At 43.0% G+C, this 23521-nt stretch overlaps 1 protein-coding gene across 3 annotated transcripts in view; it reads right to left on the bottom strand.

Moving 5' to 3' along the window:
- The window catches only part of STXBP5 (syntaxin binding protein 5), a 611224-nt gene that overhangs the window by 251903 nt on the left and 335800 nt on the right, over positions 1-23521 (bottom strand). For all 3 annotated transcript variants that reach the window (XM_075339550.1, XM_075339551.1, XM_075339552.1), the window contains exon 9: positions 446-524. In XM_075339550.1, coding sequence (XP_075195665.1) covers positions 446-524 — 79 coding nt within the window. The remainder of the gene's footprint in view (positions 1-445; positions 525-23521) is intronic.

The following is a 23521-nucleotide window of genomic DNA, read 5'->3' as shown; positions in this document are numbered from 1 at the left end:
ACAGCGGAATTTAACTACTTTACAGCCGCAGGGGGATCTCCGATCCACCCACGCCTTTATTGCCACATGACTGCTGATCCGATCAGTTAACATGTGCAGGGAAAGACGTGGGCTTGCTATGTGAGCTCGCATCAAAGCAGCGGACAAGACCTATGATGTAAATATATGTTATAGGTCATGAAGGTGTTAAAAATAAAAACGGAGTTTGTTTTGGGAACGCTCCAGGTGCAAGCATGAAATCTATCTATTCAAAATAATATTCTTAATTTATGCCTCAGTAAGGCTAGGATGGATGGGCAAAATGTATAGGACAATGCAGTTTATACGGCTTTCATATAAAGTGCAGCATCACAAAAATGTTTACAGTATGGCAGCCTAAAGGGAAACATAAGTAATTGTACTGCATGATGTGAACAAAGTCTTAGATTGTTAATGGTTTGCTCACCCATTTCTCGTCGTTTTGTACTCCACTTTTAAAATAGGCTTGCATGGCTCTGGTTTCTTTCCGTCCTTGATCTGTTTACCTAGGACACAAACATGACATTCATATTAAATACATTTATTTTATAGCGCAGTTTACTACATTATGTCATGGTAAGTAAAAATCTGCCAGTAACTGAAAACAGAGTACCCTTCTATAAACGATCAACCAGAGATCAATAATATATGTCATCTAAAAATCTACTCGAACTGTCCCCTCTTCAGAAGGAAACAAAAAATCTACAATATGACAAAGCAAGAGAACATCACACGGCGGCATGCAATGTGCTAACATCTACAGAACGAGGGGTCTCACAGGTTTCGGGTCTCGTACTGGTTCTGTACACCGGCTTAAGAACCTCAATCAGACATCAGTGAGTCACATACAAGTTTGTGTTTTTCACAGGTAGAACTTGTACCCATTATAGTCATTGGGGATGTTCATGTCTGTTTTCTTGCATAATTTTTTATTAAAGTCATAAATCAAAATTACCCATAGAAGTCTATGGGTCTGTGAAAATAATGGCACTATACGGATGGTATTTATATGCTGTCCGTGGTTAACAATATAATGGATAAAATAAGCTGGAAAGTTTCTCCTGTCACTGAAACTCCCTGATAAAACATGGATGGTGAAAAGTGACATGTAGCAAACTAATGAAAATTGGATCCAAAACACTGTTTAATACCAGTCTGCATTTCCACATATGATAAAAATCAGACATCTGAATGAGGCATAAAGGGGTTGTCCGGTCTAGAATGAAAAGCCTGCAGTTGCTCTATATGACTGCAGATTTGTGAATCCTCACAGCTCACACACTGAAGACTCGTTAGCATCTACGCCAAGTAAGGCAGTCGGGTGACAGAAAGAATGTGATATGCATACTCCCAGCCAGAACTCGACTACAAGGCATGGCGCAAAACTGTACCCACTTATGGCCTTCCCTTACTACAAGTGTACTGAGCGAGGCCACACCGCATCCAGTGGTCGAGTTTGGGCCGGGAGTATGCATATCGCATACCTGACCGCCGTTCTGACCTCTGACACCGACAAATCAATGCAGTACACCGAGTACGCTAGGAGGATTTACAATAGTGACTGCAGACTTTGCATTTTACACCGAAGAACCCCTTTAACCCCTTCAGCCCCGGGGCACTTTCCATTTTTGCGTTTTTGTTTTTTGCTCCCCTTCTTCCCAGAGCCGTAACCTTTTTATTTTTCCGTCAATCTTGCCATATGAGGGCTTGTTTTTTGCGGGACAAGTTGTACTTTTAAATAAAACCATACGTTTTACCATATGGTGTACTGGAGAACAGCAAAAAAATTCCAAATGCGGAAAAATTGCAAAAAAGTACGATGGCACAATAGTTTTTGGGATGTTTTATTCACGGTGTTCAATATATGGTAAAACTGATGTGTGGGTATGATGCCTGAGGTCGGTACGAGTTTGTAGACACCAAACATGTATAGGTTTACTTGTATCTAAGGGGTTAAAAAAAATTCACAAGTTTGTCCAATAAAAGTGGCGCACGTTTTGCGCCATTTTCCGAAACACGTAGCGTTATTTTTTGGGATCTATGGCTCAGTGACGGCTTATTTTTTGTGTCTCGAGCTGATGTTTCTAATGGTACCATTTTTGCACAGATGCTACGTTTTGATCGCCTGTTATTACATTTTGCATAAAACTTGCGGCGACCAAAAAACGTAATTTTGGCGTTTGGAATTTTTTTGCCACTACGCCGTTTACCAATCAGATTAACTGATTTTATATTTTGATAGATCGGGCATTTCTGAACACGGCGATACCAAATATGTGTATATTTATTTATTTTTTAACCCTTTAATTTTCAATGGGGGAAAGGGGGGTGATTTGAACTTTTAGGGGTTTTTTTTAAACACTTTTTTTTCACTTTTTTTTATTTTACTAGTCCCCCTAGGGGGCTATAGCGATCAGCAATCCGATCACTCTTATCTATCTGCTGATCACAGCTATACAGCTATAAACAGCAGATTCAGTCACTTTCTGTTTCTCTCTGCTCGCGGCCGAGGGAAAACGAAAGTGAAACTTCATAGCTGCAGGCGTCATCACATGACCCTGTGCTACGATGGCAACCACCGATAGTCACGTGATCACGCACGTGACTTCCGGTGGGGGCGGCGGTAAGTAAAAAACATGGCCGCGCGCATATAGATCTTGCTGCCAGACTTTGGCAGCAAGATTTAAGGGGTTAATGGCCGCGGGTGGAAGCGATTCCACCCGCAGCTAGCAGGCACACATGTCAGCTGTTGAAAACAGCTGATATGTGTGCCGACTGCCGCCGCCTGCCCACGTCAGGAGGCGGGGCTTAACGGGACACGCTCCATGACGGATATATCCGTCCATGGTCGAGAAGGGGTTAAAGCCTGCACCAGATCTGTAATAGCCATGAAAACACTAACAAACATTCCAAAAAGACAATGACAAAGGTCTTCTGCAATTACGTAGTTGTAGACACCCACTATGACAAATGTACCTTTGCAAGTTTCCCTCTTATTTAAGGCCTTTTTCAAAAATATTTTTTATCAGGAGACGTGAGCTGGAATAGCAGAAACGGTAACGTGGGACTTAACTCTCAGAAATATTATTAACCCCTTAAGGACCAGGCCATATTTTGCAATTTTGACCAGTGTCACTTTCACAGGTTATATAACTCTGGAACGCTTCCACGGATCCCGGTGATTCTGACCTTGTTTTTTCGTGACATATTGTACTTCAGGACAGTTATGAATTTAGGACAATATTTTTTGCTTTTATTTGTGAACAAAAAAAAAAATTCAGAAATTTGATGAAAATGTTACAAATTTCAAACTTTTCATTGTTATGCCCCTAAACCAGAATAGTTAATAAATTACATTTCTAATATGTTTACTTTACATCAGCGCAATGTTTTAAACATATTTTTTTGGGGTTAGGAAGTTAGAAGGGTTTAAAGTTCATCAACAATTTCCCACTTTTTCAACAAAATTTACAAAAGTATATTTTAGGGACCACATCACATTTGAAGTGACTTTGAGAGGCCTAAGTGACAGAAAATACCCAAAAGTTACACCATTCTAAAAACTGCACTGCTCAAAACCACATGTAAGAAGTTTATTAACCCTTCAGGTGCTTCACAGGACCTAAAGCGATGTGGAATGAAAAAAAAAATATATATTTTACATTTAAATGTTGATCTTGCCCCAATTTATTCACTTTTAGAAGAAATAATACAACAAAATGGAACCCAAAATGTGTTACCCCACATGTGGTCATAAACCTCTGTTTGGACAAATTGGAGGACTCAGAACAAAAGGAGCAATATTTGAATTTTGGAACACAAATTTGGCTGATATAGATTGCAGGCATCATGTTGCATTTGCCGGGCCCATAAGGTACCTAAACAACAGAAACCTCTCAAAAGTGACCCCATTTGGAAAGTAGACATTTTGAACCCACAGGAACTTCACAGCATTAGATAAAATTAAGCTGTCATATTGAAAATGTTAATTTTTTTTCATAAAAAAAGTTGCTTTAGCACCAAATTTCTCACTTTTTCATGAGGAAACACCAAAAAGTGGACCCCGCAATTTGTTATCCAATTCCTTATGAGTGCAGGGATACCCCACATGTGACCAAAAACCTCTGTTTGGACAAACAGTAGAGCTCGCAATGGAAGGAGCACAATTTGAATTTTGGAAAAGTTTAAATAAACTACGGGCACCATGTCATATTTGCAGGGCCCTAGGGTACCTATACAGCAGAAACCCCCACAAATGTCCCCATTTTGGAAACTAGACCCCTCAAGGATTTACTCAGGAGTATAGTGAGCATTTTACATCCACAGGTACTTCACAAAAATGTTGCTATATCACCAAATTTCTCACTTTTAGGCTATGTGCCTATGATCCAGCGGCACTGCGTCTAGTACACAGTGCCAACCCTCCTGTGGAAACGTGAGTGTTGTCCACAGGAAAACGCAGCGCCCGTGCCCACGATCCGGGCTCAGGCTGCTGCAGACTTAGCTCTATTCTCGCCACAGAGAACATGATAGTCTCTGCAGCATAAATTGACAGCCTTAGGCTCAGGAAGTCGCACCGCAGGTCAGTTTATGCTGAAGAGAAAAGCACAAAACCACTGTGGTTGTACTGTAGCTGAAACCCCGGAGATTTTCTGACGCTGGGGGGCGCTTCACTTTTTTCTTTCTGCAGTTTTAAAACAGTGGATCAAAATAAGTACCCTTTACAACCGCCGTTTTAATCCGTATGGCTGTCGTAAAGGGGTTATTTATTCTCTGTAGTTTCACATTTTAACTGATTGAGATATAGTTTTGTTGGAAAAGATTCAGTTTAAATCAGGTTTTAATCATTTGCTATTACTGGGATCTTTGGTCCAGTCAGAGGTCCCATCAGTGATTGACAGCCTTCTTTGTGGAATACAGATATAGTTGTCAATCACTGATAGGACCGCCCACTGGACTAAAGATCCCAGAAAGAGCAGAGAATTAAATGATGAAAACATGATTATATGGAATCTTTTTTAACAAAACTAGATATCAATCTACTCAGCTCCTCCTGCTCTATAACACGAGGCCTGCATATCGAACTTTATTTTCATGTGGACAGGTTCCCTTTAAAAGCCAAAAGTAATAGATTCTAGTAGAAAGTGAAGATCTGAAAGTTAAAGTTGAAACAATTAATCCTTTCAATGTATTTTTTTTCTAAAATGGTTTTGAAGCTTTTATTAGCAGGTAGAGGCTTCAGAATCTCTCTAAATGACAAGTTAATGCATTGGTAAATTGTTATTCATCAACATGCCAAATGAAACCGTTTGATAAATCTGATCGGTAATTTTCATTTCAGGAAAAGACTAACAAATAAATTCCAAGTGAAGCAAAATTTAAGATTAGAAAAGTGAACTCCTGTAATTTTGTTAGAATTACACCTATTTAAGTTAGTTTTGTTGAAACAGAATTTTCCAATAGAAAAGCATTCTCTTAATTGTATATAAGGAATTTAGACCATACTAAATGGATTAAGATGGGTCTTCAGAGAATAAGATTACATCAATAGGCAAATCACAGTTTCTGTAGCCAAATAAAGTGATTCCCTATTCCAATATTCGTCCTGTGCATTCTCTGTATGTATCGATATGTAATGTTCTGACATCAGCTCATAGGGCAGTGTTTGGCGACATTATACTAGAGGTGAGTGTCCATAGATCACAAAAAAAATTTCTATATATTTTAATAGTTGCAGTCAGTTAAACTTTATTATATTGCCGAAAATGATACTTATGATGAACAGTTTTATTCCATTGCTTGAGGGGTGTATGAAGCGACACTTATTCTTCACAGTCATTTATTCTGTCTGATGATTAAGGAAGTACAGAATAAAGGTAACAACAAGGAGGCTGAAGAAAACCATATAAACATAATCATTAATTACAATGCAAGTGGAAAAATAGAAAAGCCTTAAGGACTGTCTAAAAGCACTGACATAAAAGCAGAGTATGCAGCCCCAACAGCGTAATACTTGAATGAATTAAAAATACATTTTCAGACTTGACACTATGAACTTTTAATTATAGCTTCGCATCTGTCCCACCCATCATCCCCAAAAAAGTTTCAGATGTACCCCTGACGGAACCATTGAGTTGAGTAAGGCTGTATTATAAATTAGGAACACCGATTGATACACTGACCTTTATCCTTGTCTAAAAAGCAGCACAAATGAAGCCCAAAGATTCATATTCTAAGTCAATAGCACTATTAGGGTTGAAAAGCCCATTTTTAGGGATTCAGATGGGTTTAAAATGGAAACGAAACGCAAAGTGACAGGTTAGTCGATTGCTGCTAATTACCGTAGATTTAACAGCTTTTTGTAATGCTGATATGACCACACACTGGCGGACAAAGACAGAAAAGGGCCCCTGTGCAAGAACAATACAGTATATGGACCTTTTTCAGTCCAAAGATGCATCAAAGTGCTCTATTTCACCTACTTTTGAGGTGGAAATGGGCCCCCTTACCACTTAGGCCCCTGTGCCACTACACAGGTTGTACCAATGATATTTCCGCCACACAATTAAGGCTTTTTCTATTAAATTTACCCATGGTAATTCTACAAATGTAAAGCAGTGGTCGCACAGCTCCTTTCCGCTAGGTAAATGTCATAATTTAGACAACTATTTTGTAAAATGGAAAACATCATCTGATCTTTGCAGAATTACTAAAAGGCACCCTTATAGGTTTTGTGCACTGGCACAGATGACAAGTGAGTAAAGACTAATGTACGAGTTTAGGGACATTAAATCAGTAGTCGAACAGCGTTTGGGGATTCCACATGCACATGAGGCTGTGGAGTTTGGGTCATGAAACATGTGACCTGTCCTGACACCGTGCGCTACACTTCTACCGCGATTGTTGGATGTGTAAAAAGTAAGGCTAAGGCTATACGGGCACGCTGCTGTTTTTGCCGCTTTTTTGGTGCAGTTTTGTTGTCAGAAAGGTCTGACTTTTGACTTCCCAGCACAGTCTATGAGAATTCAGATTTGATGTGCGCACATTGCAGTTTTTTTGTCTGCTGTTTGTCACTAACTTCTGACAAAAAAAATAATGCAGCATATTCTATCTTCTTGTGTTTCTGTCACACATTCTACTGAAAAAAAAACAAGAAAAAAGAATTGACAAAAATGCAGGAAAAATACAAAAAAAACACTATTACAAACATTTTGTTTTACATTCCCAGGCACTCTGGGCCAAGGTGCAGTTGTGGTTGCAGTTTTGGTCGCAGTTTGGGTGCCTAAGGCTATGTGCCCACAAGGAAAGTGTCCTGCTGTTCTATCCGCAAGACATTCCGCAGGAGCTCCTAGAAAACCGCAGCACAACTTTTGTCTGTTTCCATGCTGCGGAATGTCCTGCGGATGGTGCGATGGGGAGATAAGTTATGCACACCAGTGACTATGTAAGGGGAATACATGGAATAGCAGAAACTGCTGTGTGAATACTGACTTGAAAAATCCAATAGCTATGTGTAAAAGTGAAAATGTGAAAAATGGAATTTGCATTACTGCCATGAACATATGAATCAAGAGAAATTTAGCTACTGAATTGATCAATGCAATAGAGCCCCAACACTACGCCAAAGTATTTCTCTACGTTGGGGGTCCCATTTTTCACATTTTCACTTTTACACATAGCTATTGGATTTTTCAAGTCAGTATTCACACAGCAGTTTCTGCTATTCCATGTATTCCCCTTACATAGTCACTGGTGTGCATACCTTATCTCCCCATAGTGATGTTTTTTTAGGTTTTTTGCACCCAGTTCAGACTTAGAATGGTGTTCCAAACGTTATTCGTTATTGTTAGTAGTTTTTCGTTTGTGAACCCTCCCCACCACACCTATTGCCAATCCATATCATACGCATAAATAGCCTGGGTCTCAGCTTCCCATACACGGTAAGTTTTTTAACTGCATGAGAGGACACACACAAGCTAGGGACCCCAACGTAGAGAAATACTTTGGCGTAGTGTTGGGGCTCTATTGCATTGATCAATTCAGTAGCTAAATTTCTCTTGATTCATATGTTCATGGCAGTAATGCAAATTCCATTTTTCACATTTTCACTTTTACACATAGCTATTGGATTTTTCAAGTCAGTATTCACACAGCAGTTTCTGCTATTCCATGTATTCCCCTTACATAGTCACTGGTGTGCATACCTTATCTCCCCATAGTGATGTTTTTTTAGGTTTTTTGCACCCAGTTCAGACTTAGAATGGTGTTCCAAACGTTATTCATTACTGCGGATGGTGCGGGCATTCTGCATTGAGGATACAGTACCATGGCTTCGGCACTGCATCCTCAATGCACAACAAGTGCTGGAGTGATCGGGGAGTTCATACTTTCCTCCATCACCCAGCACTTCTCTCCGTCCGTGTCAGTCAGCGTCTGCACTGTGCAGGAGAAGGTGGGCGGGCCTGAACTAGCTCTGGCTGTCACATGACCAGAGCTCGTGCAGGCCCCACCCATCTCCTGCTTCCTGCTCCTAGCTCCACTGCCGTTTTGACTCGGGTGTCTGCTATCAAGGCAGGTAAGTATGGGACCAAGGCAGATTTCCGCAGGTAAAACCGTAGGAATAATTGACATGCAGTTATGGGCGGCTGCGGGACATCCGCAGCATATTCCGCAGCCGTGCATTCCGCAGCGTGGACACAGACACTCCCCATGTCCTATAGGGTAACATAGGGAGTGTCTGTACTTGCCGAAACCTGCGGATTTATCAGGAAAATCCAGATAAATCCGCAGGTTTTCCGCAGAAAAATCCGCACAAGCAAGCTCCCGTGGGCACATAGCCTTAGTGTTACTGCTCAGACACAGAGACATAGCCCAAGATAATAACGTCACTGCTCAGACACAGGGACATAGCCCAAGATGATACCGGCACTGCTCAGACACAGAGACATAACCCAAGATGATACCAGCACTGCTCAGACACAGAGACATAGCCCAAGATGATACCGGCACTGCTCAGACACAGAGACATAGCCCAAGATGATACAGACACTGCTCAGACACAGAGACATAGCCGAAGATGATACCGACACTGCTCAGACACAGAGACATAGCCCAAGATGATACCGGCACTGCTCAAACATGGCCCAAGATAATGTCACTGCTCAGACAAAGCCCAAGATTATAAAGTCACTACTCAGACACGGGCCAAGATGATAATGTCACAGCTCACACACGACCCAAATGATACTGGCACTGCTCAGAGACATAGCCCAAGATGATACCGGCACTGCTCAGACACCGAGACATAGCTCAAGATGACGTCACTACTTGGACATAGGCCAAGATGATAACGTCCCAGCTCACACACGGCCCAAATGATACTGGCAGTGCTCAGAGACATAGCCTAAGATGATAACGTCCCTGCTCAGACACAGAGACATAGCCCAAGATAACGTCATTGGTAGACACAGACCAGCATCCACCAATTAACATGACCCACTGCTAATAGACAGTGCAGCATTAATCTGTGCTGTAAATAAAATATACCAGTGCAGATTGTGTGTTGCTGACCAGTGCACACAGGAAAGCCCTTTGCAGTGGAGTCTCCTGCATTATTAGTCGTTTGTGTGACCTAAATACATCTCCTCCATTTAGACAATATCTTGTCAGATGTCGTCTGGCAATAAGCTGTACAGCTCCTGTGTAACCTGTAGGAGACGGGAGCCGATAATGCGGTTTTCACATGACAGGCCTGCTGTTGCTATGGGGATGCTTATTTCCTACAATCTAATTGGAGCCATAAACAAGCATGTATTGCCTGGAAACGTGCGGCTGGGATGGATTCCGAAGGAGCGACACAGTCTCCTAACACATGCCTGTCCGCTCACAGATTTACCATTAGTGACAGGACTGTTGCACCCTGGTGCGGAATACATTGACCCGCATTCCCACCTAGAATCACTGAAGGCAGCACTTCTAGGAAAAGCGTGATCGAGGGGTTAGATGGCTACACTCCTATATAGGGATTCTATATAAAACACAATCAGGATTCAGTATTGCAAGGAGCGTTAAGGTTGAGTGTAGACAAACATTTTCCTCATACAACCATTCTGAGCACTCAAAAGGGACAGACTAGTATCGCTCATGTGACCAACCTACAGAACAGTACTTTAGATCACGGCTACCTGAGCTACGGTATGTGCTGGTATCCAGATTCATGTTATAGACTACCAAAAATGCGGACCTCAAAAGTATCATAAGCACCGTAGCAGTTTATATTCATCAGGTCCTGCATCAACAAAATGTTAAACTTCTTACCAAATGTATGATTAGGGAAAGCTCACTCACCTCCATTGTCCCTGAGCACTGGCAGGACAGCAGAAAGTGAAGTTTGGAAGGATTACAGTGTTCAGTTACTTTGGTCTCTAAAATGTATTAAATAGGCCATCAATATCACTGGGAAAGGGGGGAGGGAGTTCTCCACACCTGATCAATTAATTACCTATTTGAATGGAAATAGTACTCCAGCCAATGCTGCACCCACATCTTCCCCTCCTTTCTTTACCAGGCCATCAGCCCAAGGAATCAACTAACCTCTTTAAGGCTATAGAATCCTTTTGAGGTTATGAGAAAACATAACATGAAGGACTCTATAGCACTAGACTGGATAGAAATGCTCAGTTATATAATAGAAAGTGCAAGTGAGATTCACACAATGGTCTGTAATTCATTGGATTTAATAGGAACTCTGTCACCAAATTTTTAAAGTCAGAGAATTCCAGTGATGTGTCACTTACTGGGCTGTGTGATTTTTTTTTGTAAAATCATTGTTTTATCAGCAGCAGATCACCACTAGAGGATTAGTCAACCTTATTACTGTAAGTTACAGACAGCTTTTCTGGATACATGATGCATAGGCATAAAGCTGCCAATTGCTGGTGTGTACGGCATTATACAGATAGGTGTGGATAGGATATAATACAAGATATAGATAGAGTTTGTTAGTAATAAGAGTGATACGCAGGTGCTAGCAAGCACAGTTAGTTGCTTATGGTAACCGAGAAAACTTAGAATAAGGTGGGAGATGTGACGGAGAGTTTGTTAGCCAGACAGGCCAGGAGTCAGTGTTAAGTGTTGCCGAAACAAGGACTAGGTCTGTACTGGAGTCCATTTCGAAACCTTGAGGTACTTTTGTGAATATCAGAGATGGTGCTGTTCCTAGGAGTGTTTCTGGGCTCCCTCTGGTGGCTAGTCTTAAGATATTTCTTGGCCTAGTCTTGACATTTTATGCGAGTCTGATTCTGAATCTGTCGCTCAGACAGGTATGGGAGATGATTGCAGTTTCAGGAAGCCTATGGAGTCCAGCTTGGGGGGATATAGGAAGGCAGTCTCTGTCTAAACTTTGCAGGTGATCATGGTTTCTGCTTCATGTGAAGATGTCTGCAGTTCGTCCTCCAGCCTTTAGGCTTTTTGCCTTTCCCTGTAGGTTCTATTTTTGCATTTTTCTGTTCCTTTTTGCATTCTCCAGGAATGATTCCTACAGCGGTTTTTTGTTCCTTTGCAGCGGTTTTGTTTCCATGTTATCCTGAGTCTGCAGCTATGCCTGATAGGTATTTTTGTTTTTTCTTCCTGAGATTTAATTAGTTCTCACACATATTTCTGTCCTTTAGTTTGCAGTTAATGGGGACTGTGCAATCTCAGTGGTTTTTCCTTGTGAGGGGTTTTTTCTCTTAGTCTGGGCTTCGTTAAAGGCTGAATTTGCACTGAAGGGCGTTACTGCTTAATCGAAGTCTTTTTCTAAATTTGTGTTTGAGAATATTCCTTTTTGTTTCTTGCATGCGAGTAAGAGCTCTTCCTGCACTATTTTTGGAGGAGGATTTATTCCCAGAAAGAAAGGAAGTTTTGCTCCCTGTCTGATCTGGAGTGTGTATTTTTGTATCTTATGTGTTTTTTGTAGTAAAGATCTTTTCTATTATATTTGCATTTTCTATTTAACCCCTTAACGACCTTTGACGTACTGAGTACGTCATGGTGACATGGTGCTAAACGACCCATGACGTATACGGTCCGTAATGGCGAAATCGCGGTCCCGGAGCCCCGGGGAGTGAAATTTGTTTAATTAAACGGTAGATTCGGGAAGGAGGGGACCTCTGCCTGACCTCAGGAGGGGTGGTGCCTCCTCCCCGAACCTACAGAGGCTGTGATTGGCTGACGAACGCCGCTCAGCCAATTACAGCCACTGTAATGTTCCAGCCATTGAAAATGGCTGGAACATTGAAATCCAGCCCTGATCAGTGCTGCTGTAGCACTGGCCATTGACTGGAGCTGGGTGATCAATGCTTCACCTGCCCCCAGCTCTGATTGGAGAGACCGGTCTTGTGACCGCTCTCTCCAATCAATGTGGATCTGCGGCCTGTGACCGTCCCTGGAAGCCGAGGAGAGCGGTAAGTTGCTGTCCCCGCCGCCCGCCCCTGTCCCCGATCGCCCCGCCGCTGCTCCCGATCCACCGCTGTCCCCAGCGCCACGCTCCCGCTCCACCGCTGTCCCCGCCGCTGCTCCCGATGCACCGCTGTCCCCGCCGCCGCTCCCGATGCACCGCTGTCCCCGCCGCCGCTCCCGATCCACCGCTGTCCCCGGCGCCACGCTCCCGATCCACCGCTGTCCCCGGCGCCACGCTCCCGATCCACCGCTGTCCCCGGCGCCACGCTCCCGATCCACCGCTGTCCCCGGCGCCACGCTCCCGATCCACCGCTGTCCCCGGCGCCACGCTCCCGATCCACCGCTGTCCCCGGCGCCACGCTCCCGATCCACCGCTGTCCCCGCTGCCATGCTCCCGAACCACCGCTGTCCCCGCCGCCACTCCCGATCCACCGCTGTCCCCGGCGCCATGCTCCAGCTCCACCGCTGTCCCCGCCGCCATGCTCGCCACTGTCCCCGCCGCCGTCGCACCCACCTTTTTCAGCCGCTGCTGCCCCCGAATCGGCCCCCACTGCTCCCGATCGGCGGCCGCCGCCGCCTCCTTCATCGGCTGCCCCTTCTCCATCGCCACATCTCCTATCCCTCCATGTGCTGCAAGCCACCCTCCCCCCACGTGGGGGGGAGGGTGGCTGGCTTGCAGCACATGTGGGGGGAGGGTGGCTGGCTTGCAGCACATGTGGGGGGAGGGTGGCTGGCTTGCAGCACATGTGGGGGGAGGGTGGCTGGCTTGCAGCACATGTGGGGGGAGGGTGGCTGGCTTGCAGCACATGTGGGGGGAGGGTGGCTGGCTTGCAGCACATGTGGGGGGAGGGTGGCTGGCTTGCAGCACATGTGGGGGGAGGGTGGCTGGCTTGCAGCACATGTGGGGGGAGGGTGGCTGGCTTGCAGCACATGTGGGGGGAGGGTGGCTGGCTTGCAGCACATGTGCTGCAAGCCACCCTCCCCCCAACATGTGCTGCAAGCCACCCTCCCCCCACATGTGCTGCAAGCCACCCTCCCCCTACATGTGCTGCAAGCCACCCTCCCCCCGGGGCCCCCCCTCCTCCATGTGCCATCTCTCTCTCCCATCAGACTCTGCCCCCCTCCCCGATCTGCTGCCTGCTCTCTCCCATTTTCCATCTACTGCCCCCTCTCACCCTCCTCGATCTGTTGCCTCCTTCATCTGCTGCCTCTTCTGTCTGCTGTGATCCTGCTGCCTAGATCCATCCTGTAAGGTAGGTATCCCCATCTCACCTCCCCCCCCATCCTCTGCCGCTCCTCCATCCGCTGCGCCATTTCCCATCCATCCGCTGCGCCATTTCCCATCATCCATCCGCTGCGCCCTTTCCCATCCTCTGCCGCTCCTCCACCCGCTGCGCCCTTTCCCATCTTCCATCCGCTGCGCCCTTTCTCATCTGCCGCCCCGCCCTCTCGCATCGCATTATCCAGCGCAGTTGCTCGCTTCCAGACTGCAGTGGATGATGCGATGCGAGACTCGTGCATTGCTCTCACGTTTGGCACTGGTCTTAGTGGCGGGCGCTCTTTTTTTTTTTTTTTACTGATGTCTGTATTTTTTATTTCGCCAAACTAATTTTTTTTGTATGGGGGGGGTCTAGTTTCCAAAATGGGATCACATGTGGGGGAGCTCCATTGTTTAGGCACCTCAGGGGGTCTCCAAATGAAACATGGCGTCTGCTAATAATTCCAATCAATTTTACTGTGAAATGGCGCTCCTTCTCTTCTGAGCCCCGCAGTACGCCCAAACAATTGATTTCCACCACATATGAGGTATCGTCGTACTCAGGAGAAATTGCACAATACATTTTATGGTGCATTTTTTCCTGATACCCTTGTGGAAAAAAAAGCTACCTGTTTGAAAAAACAATTTTGTGGTAAAAAAAAAATAAAATATTTTCACGGCTGAACATTACAAACGTTTGTGAAGCCTCCAGGGGTTCAAAGTGCTCACTAAACAGCTAGATAAATTCCATGAGGGGTCTAGTTTCCAAAATGGGGTCAATTGTGGGGGAGCTCCATTGTTTAGGCACTTCAGGGGGGTCTCCAAATGCAACATGGCGTCCGCTAATAATTCCAACCAATTTTGTTGTGAAATGGCGCTCCTTGCCTTCCGAGTCCTGCCGTGCGCACAAACATTTGATTTCCACCACATATGGGGTATCTGCGTACTCAGGAGAAAATGCACAATACATTTTATGGTGCATTTTTTCCTGATACCCTTGTGATATAAAAAGCTACCTGGTTGAAGCAACAGTTTTGTGGTAAAAAAAAAATTTTTCTTTTCACGGCTCAACGTTATAAACTTCTGTGAAGCCCCCAGGGGTTCAAAGTGCACATCAAACATCTAGAAAAAATATTTGAGGGCTCTAGTTTCCAAAATGGGGTCACTTATGGGGGAGCTCCATTGTTTAGGCACCTCGGGGAGTCTTCAAACCCGACATGGCGTCCGCTAATGAGTGCAGCTAATTTTGCACTCAAAAATTCAAATGGCGCTCCTTGCCTTCCGAGTCCTGCTGTGTGCCCAAACATTTGATTACCACCACATATGGGGTATCTGCGTACTCAGGAGAAAATGCACGATACATTTTATGATGCATTTTTCCTGATACCCTTGTGAAAATACTAATTTTTATGGCTAAAGTAACATTTTTGTGTTAAAAAAGTAAAATTTTCATTTTTTCGTCTACATTGCTTTGGTTGCTGTGAAGCTCCTAAAGGGTTAATAAACTTCTTGGATGTGGTTTTGAGCAGAGTGAGGGGTGCAGATTTTAGAATTGGGTCACTTTTGGGTATTTTCTGTCGCCTAGGTTTCTCAAATCACTCCAAATGTGATGTGGTACCTAAAAAATTTTTTTTTGTAAATTTTGTTGGAAAAATGAGAAATTGGTGATGAACTTTGAACCCTTCTAACTTCCTAACAGAATTTTTTTTTTTTTTCAAAAATTGCGCTGGTGTAAAGTAGACATGTGGGAAATGTTATTTAGTAACTATTTTGTGTGACATATCTCTCAGATTTATGGGCATAAAATTTCAAATTTTGAAAATTGCAAAATTTTCGCCAAATTTCCGAAATTTTCACAAATAAACGCAAAACATATCGGCCTAAATTTACCACTGACATGAAGTACAATATGTCACGAAAAAACAATCTCAGAATCGCCAGGATCCGTTGAAGTGTTCCAGAGTTATAACCTGTCAAAGTGACACTGGTCAAAATTGCAAAAAATGGCCGGGTCTTTAAGGTGAAAACAGGCTGGGGGCTGAAGGGGTTAAATGTATTTGCACAAGAGTTCCTGATATAGTGGGAGGAAAGATCTTGTGATCTTTTAAGGGATTTTTTGATTATCACGTGTTGGTATTTTTCAGGGTTTTTACTGGCTGCAACCAGCAATCTACCCTGTACTTTTTTTTTTTAATCTAGCTAGCAGGGCCTCACTTTGCTTAAATCTATATCTACCATCTGTGTGTTTTTTCTTACATCACAGTCGTTATATGTTGGGGTTCTTTTGACTTTCCTTTGGGGCTGCTCCGAGGCAAGTCAGAATTCCTCATTTCATCTTTGAGGTTAGTTCTCCGGCGGTGACGAGGCATCTAGGTTTGTTAGGAATACTCCACCGCTACTTCTAGTTGTGTGTGTAATCAGTGGATTGCAGCCAGCCAAGTTTCCAACTACTCTTAAGCATTATCGTCTACCTTTTTTCATGGTATTTTTGCGAGATCTTTTGCGGTCTCCTGACCATAACAAGGTATCCTCCATAAAGTCATGAGCCTACGGCTGACCTCATGATGGGCTTAAGAGTGTCCAGGGACCATTTGGGAGCCGGGGAGAAGTGTACTGATGGTGGATGCATATACAGGTCATGTGAGCCGTTCGAGGGCTTTAGAAGCGGACTAGAAAAGCTGCAGGAAGGAGAACCGGAAGAAGTAGAAGTCTAGATTGAGCTACTGGAAGGCTAATACCCAGGGTGAGGGCTAGTGCAAGAAAAGTACCTGAAAGTAAGGTGACGAGAGAATAGGAATGTATAAATAAAGTGGCCATATATGTCCAGAAGAATGAAAGTCAAATATAGACTTTGTTGTTGTGTTGCAAATAATCCCTCTGTGTGATGTGTTGCCCTGCTACGTCTACGATGCTGACCGACAGTGGGGTTGTAGACACATTCCAGAAGAACCAAGTAATTGTCACAACAACCCGGCCGAGGTGGACCATATGCACAAGTTCAGTCCAGGAAAGTGGAGCGGAGCCCTGCCGGCCGTCACCCGACTCCCCTCTACAACATATGTCGGTAAGAGGTAGAAACCAAGAGGAGCATTGCAAGGCCTATAAGTTTCCCAATTTGGTGCTCTTCACAATGAGAAACATTACCTCTTAAACCCATTGTCCAAGGTCTCTCACCCATCTAAATCAATCAGTTCTCTTGCTTTGGCTTCTTTTCCTAAGTCATGTGGCAAGACCCTTTATTGGGTTGATATTGGCTTTTAGGATTGTCCCTTCCATTGGCTAGCACTAGAGTTCCTGTCCTCTTCCTCTCAGACTAGGCTACTTGCAAATTCAGATACTTTATTAAACCACACCTGATGAAGAAACTCAAAGTCTTGGAAGCTTGCTTTACATATTTTTGTAAGCCATTAAAAAAAGTAGATCTACAAAATCATTTTATTTCTCTTAAGGAGAGCAATTTAAGAAAAAAACAAACATGACAACTGATTTTCAAACTTCTATTTCTCTGGTACCTCTACTATAATGGAGTGAATATGACACTGTCCTGCTGCTTTTATGCAGTGTATTTAATTAAACTTTAATGTGCTGCTGCTGTACTTGTTGTCAATAACAGCTGTACCTTCACATCATCTTCCTCACACCGCTTTCTTTCTTTTTAACTCCTAGACAACATGACCTCTACTGCTTAGCGCTTCCTGCAGCTTCATGGCCGAGGACGGCTGCTAGCCCTTCAATAAATTATAACCTACTCATCTGAATGCAGCAGATTTTGCAGACTGACCTTGCACGCACACTAGGAAAATACAGAACAATTGTGTTGGTAATTCACCTACAAAATAAAGATAATATGTACATTACCTAGCTGTGAGCCTCAAAACATTAACACCTGAGTGAGCAAAAAATAGTTTAGACGATCCTAGCGAGAGAAACCATGGGGGTTTGGCTTCATGAAGATTCAGTTAGTTAATTTCAACTACAATTTAACTTTTTTCATGACTATTTTTTATGCTATTTTTTTACATCCATGACAATGATCCTGTAACATTCAATCAGTGTATCAGCCAATCTGACAAAATTCTATCTATGCGATGTTGCCGTGAAAATTCCTTGTGCAAACAGTTTTAGGAACGTGCTACAAAGCATAGGAGCAATAAAATGATCACTGCGACAAGTCTGCTAAGGAAGCAAAAAACAACATCAAGTTCCCCCCTCAAGTCAAAGATTATATTTTAAAGGGAATTTGTCAGGTGATTTTGTAGTACTCTAATATCTTACAATAGGGCTTAAGGTTACCTTTCAGGATCAGTAACTTTTATTGTTTTAGCTTCACCTGTTATCTTGCTAGAAGCACTCTCCTGCACCCTAGTCAAGTGCATGTAAATACAATTTTCATATTCACACACCCCCACCCACCTCCCAGTGCATTCACTATCATAGCTGAGAGGTGGGAGAAAGTATGGGTGGTGGGGGCAGCAGTGAAAATTCAGTTCAGAGTTACTATCACTTATGCCAGCATAGAGATGAGATGAGGGAACAGTGAATATGTAGTTTGTATTTACATCTCCTTGACTAGCTGCTACATCACACTAAATTCTATGGAGCTTACAACAAGATAACAGGAAAAGGGAGAGCTATAAAAGTTACTGATCCTGAAAGGCCTATTTAAAGATAACATTGGAATTGTACTAGAAAATCATCTGAGAGATTCCTTATAAAGGAACTGTCAAGCATGGGATGACTGTTCACACCAAGTACAGGCACTTATACATCATGGCAAGGCCAATCATTTAGATACACCTCCCACCTCCTTATTTTCCCTCTCTCTCTTATCTGGCTCTATGAAGCCACAGCCATCAAAGAAGTAGAGCGGGGGTTGGAGATGGAGGGAAAACAAGACGGTGGGAAGGTGGATTTAAATGATTAGCCCCACCATGATGCATGAGCACCTGTACTTTGTGTGCACAGTCATTCTGTACTGATAGACATAAAATACAACACCTATTTGGTATCGCTACATGATCCAGAGCACAATACACATTGTTTTTTTTTATTTTATTTTTTTCCCAGTCGCCATTTTTCGTTATCATCCAATATAAATTATGGCATTGAATCAGTAAATTATAGCTAGGGGAAAAAAAAACAACAACAACCTACCCAGCACAAGCCTTAAAAAAAATTATGATAAAAAGGAGGAACTTGAGCAAAATGCTGAATAATCATCAATGTTTATTTAAGACAACATCATTAAGGTGCATAGTGCAAAACATAATAACACATAGTTAAGGACATATGATGGTATAGGAGGAAATGGGGGACATGATGTATACAAATCAAATGCCGGGTACAGACCAGGGGAAATGCTTTTATCATAAAGGCTCGCATATTGCCTGAAAATGATAGTAAAGGAATACACCAGGTAAGAATCAAAAAGTCCCTAAGCAAATTTAGGTAAATGCCTCCTCTAATGGGCATCTTGTGCCACGCTCCTGCCAGACACTTGATCTAATTCCAGGTGCTATTACTTTATCTCCCATAGCATGTCATACGGTCTATATTCCCACAGGGTTTACCCCTGTTGACAGACATACTAAAATTGCTTAGGGACTTTTTGATTCTTACCTGGTGTATTCCTTTACTACCATTGTCAGGCAATATGTGAGCATTTATGAAATAGCATTTCCCCTGGTCTGTACCCAGCATTTGATTTGTATACATCATGCCCCCCATTTTCTCCTATACCATCATATGTCCTTAAGTATGTGTTATTATGTTTTGCCCTATGCACCTTAATGATGTTGTCTTAAATAAACATTATTATTCCGCATTTTGCTCAAGTTCCTCCTTTATATCATGTATCTATCTATGAGCTGCTGTTAACCTGGTGTGGATCCTCCATACTGGTTTTTCTTTTGTCTCTTTAATGGAATTTAAAATTCTTAATAAATTTATGTAACGAAAAAATAAAATGGATATTTGTCTCTAAACGCAGACACAAAAATTATAATTTTTTGCACAAAATATATTCTTACTGTGCAAAAGCTTGCAGGCATCATGCGAATGTCCTAGCGATGTGCCCTATAACAATGTCACCAGCGCCTCTCACCCCCTGATGCAGTAGTAAAGACGTAATACTAATTAAGGCCACGTGCACACGTCCACTATTTTTCACGTTCAGTTTTCTACCTCCGTATTTGTAAGAAAAACGAGGAATGGATATAAAGTGCCAAAGAGGTACCCGTGTTTGTATTGTACTTTTCCTCTGATTGTTCCAGTCCTGGATTTGGTTTACAATATTAAGATAAAATACTGACCAAATACTTAGGGTATGCACGTGGCCTAAAAGGGGGTTATTTATTTTCAGGTAAGTTGTCACCATGCACGGTTTGCTCTATATCCCCCACAACCAAAACTGTGCTTTACACACCCTTCCCGAGTCTATGCCCTTGCACCCAGTGTATATTATGGTCTGCAGCGTAGACCTCACATTAGCAGTGCTGCAGCCAAGCACAGAGTTCAGTGGCTCATGCCATCCACACTGACAGTGCTGTAGAGCAAAGTTATTGGCCGCATCGATATTGCTGTGAAATCAGTACTGCAGACTGAAATAGATAAATAATGACCGGAAAAAGGAAGGGATTGTAGAATGAGAATAAAGTGGAACCTTATTTAATACATGTAAATGTTAAAATATGTAAGTGCACATTCCTGGCAAACAGAGCCGAGATCAACCTGCTGAATGAGCTACAATCTTGAGCCCGAATGTATGCATTATCATGCGCAGCTATACATCACTATTATGTTGTGACTAGAGATGGGCGAACTCGCAGATCTTGTGGTTTGGCAGGTCCAGACAGTTTTTTTTTTTTAACCCCCTTTTCCGCTTCTTGCTCCCCTTCCTCCGAGAGCTGTAACTTTTTTTTTATTTTTCTGTCAATCTTGCCATATAAGGGCTTAGTTTTTGTGGGATGAGTTTTACTTTCGCATGAAGCCATAAGTTTTACCAAATAGTGTGCTTTGATTACATGATTGTTTTGGGGATATTTTATACCGTGTCCACTATATGTTAAAACTAATGTATCCGTATGATGCCTCAGGTCAGTGCGTGTTATAAGATACCAAACTTGTATACTTTTATCTATGGGGTTAAAAAAAAAAAAAATCAGAAAAATTGAGCTTTTGGTGCCATTTCCGCAACCTAAAGTGTTCTCATTTTTCGGGATTTGGGGCTCAGTGATGGCTTATTTTTTTGCACCTCGAGCTGGCATTTTTAAGTATATCATTGTTGTGCAGATGCTACATTTTGATTGCCTGTTATAGCATTTTTAAAAAAATTACTTTTAGTTGCCGCAATTTTAACTATTTGTTGCCACACTGTGTACCAATCAGATTAACTGATTTTATATTTTGATAAAATCGGGCATTTCTGAGATACCAAATATATGTATATTTTTTATTTTTCTTAACGGTGTTATTTTCAGTGGGGCGAATAGGGGGGGTGGTGATTTGAACTTCTGCTTTGGGGTTTTTTTTTTTTACATTTTTTTATTTATTTGACCAGTCCCCCAGTGGAATTTTTGGCTCAGCAGTCTGATCGCTTGTTCATTTCTGTGGATCACAGCTGCACAGCTCTGATCAGCAGAAATGAAGTATTCCTGTGTGAGCCGGCGCTCTGTCGGCTCGCACAGGAAATACGTCATGATAGCAACAGGAGTCATCACATGACCAGTCACTACCATGGCAACCATCGACTCCCTGTGATCACATCATGGGGCCTCCGATGGTGGCAGGGAAAGGATATTTTCCCGCTGCGGTTATTTAAATCGCATTGTCACATTTTGACAGCGCTATCTAAGTGGCAACCAGGCGAGAGTGGATCGCGGATCCACCCGCACCTGATAGCCGCAGACATGTGCAAGGATCACCCTGACATGACGTACTAGTATGTCATTGGTCGTGAATCTGGTTCAGGACTGGACTTGAACCTAAACATCTACCCAGATGCCAAACCCCATACAAGTCTATGGGACCTGAACATTGTGCTGTAAATTGGTGATAGAAAAGGCTATGGGAATTATAGCAGGAGCATTATACTTAGAGTCTCCCGCACGGCTGTAATACTACTTCTGTGGCTGCTCATTAAACCTTGTACATTTTCACTGCTTCCCCTGCCCACAGTCCTGGTGTGTGAATGGTTGCAGTTAGATCGCGCCCCAACCATGTGTGACCATGTATTACAAAAGACCATGACCATGTCAGTTTGTTTGGAATTACTTATGCTGGTTGTATCTCTATAGTGGTGTAAAAAATAAACACAAAAATTGGCGTAGGGTCCCCCCATATTATGATACCCAGCGCAGATAAAGCATACGGCTACAGGCTGAAGCCCCCAGCCGTGGACTTATCCTGGCTGTGTATCAAAATATGGACCCTATGCGGCTTTTTTTTTTTTTTTTTAATTATTTAAATAAATAATTTTAAAAACGGTGTGCAGTCCCCCCAATTTTGTATAGATAAGCAAACGGCTGGGGACTACAGCCTATAGCTGTCTGCTTTATCTGTTTTGTTGTAATGGGCAGCGTGTATAGGAAGCGTAACAATGCACCATGCATGTCGTCATATATGAATGTAGAGAATAGGGGACTCTTCCTTCAGAAGAATCTTAAAATTTAAAATCAATATTCTTTTATTGAGACACCTTTAAAATACTGAAACCGAGCAATTGTAGTCAATTAATGTCAGAATGCACAAAGTGTTTTTAGCTCTAATATAACTAAATACTTAATTCCAGACATGGGTGAAACGCAATATATATGTGCAACAAATTCACTGTAAGCACGCCCAGACGCTGCCTGTGATGACGCTGCCCGGGCCCTGTACGGATGCACTGCTGAACCTGCTGTCAATCAGTGTTTGGGTGCACTTACAGCCACCTCTCTGTGCTGTGAGCTGGTACTGAGCTGCATAACGGAAAGCAGGCAATCCTAGGAAGAATAAAGTTCACTCTCTCCCAATGCAGCACTTTCTGCACAGCAGCAGGGCTCATTCATAACGTCATTAACCTGCAGATTAAAGGCGGTTTCTGTGACGCAGTAACGATCTCGCCAGCGATCTCGTTATGTGTGACACCTACCAGCGATCAGGCCCCTGCTGTGCGATCGCTAGTCGTTGCAGAATGGTCCGGACCATTTTCTTCAAAGGTGATGTCCTGCTGGGCAGGACACATCGCTGTGTTTGACACTGTGTGACAGGGTCACAGTGACTGCTGAGATCGTTATACAGGTCGCTACCGCGACCTGTATTGTTCCTGCATCGCTGGTAAGATCTGACTGTGTGACATCTCACCTGCAACCTCCCAGCGACTTACCTGCGATCCTTATCAGGACATGTTGTTGTCGGGATCGCTGGTAAGGCGTTGTGTGTGACTGGGACGTAACCCTATAACTACAGGTTGATAACATTAATTGGACCTAACAGGTTCCCTTAATGGGAATGTGTCACCAGATTTTTATACCTAATTTATATCAGCATAATGTAGGAGGAGAGATGCTGAATCCAGCGATGTATTGCTTACTGGGTTGCTTGCTGTAGTGTTAATAAAGTCTCTGTTTTACCAGCATAAGATTATCACTAGAGTAGTTTTCATATTCATAACCTATGTATATCTCCCCCCCACACCACTGATTGAGAGATGTTTACACTGTACACAGTTAAAAAGCTGCTAATCAATGGTGCAGGCAGGGTTATACTGAGCTGAGTAATCAGAGAACTGGTAGATCTGCTGCAGAAAAAAAAACAGTGATTTTATCA

The sequence above is a fragment of the Anomaloglossus baeobatrachus genome, chromosome 3, assembly GCF_048569485.1.
Source record: "Anomaloglossus baeobatrachus isolate aAnoBae1 chromosome 3, aAnoBae1.hap1, whole genome shotgun sequence".
Classification (NCBI taxonomy): Eukaryota; Metazoa; Chordata; class Amphibia; order Anura; family Aromobatidae; genus Anomaloglossus; species Anomaloglossus baeobatrachus.
Note: the sequence above shows the minus strand (reverse complement) of the source record. Positions and strands in the feature narration are given on the sequence as shown.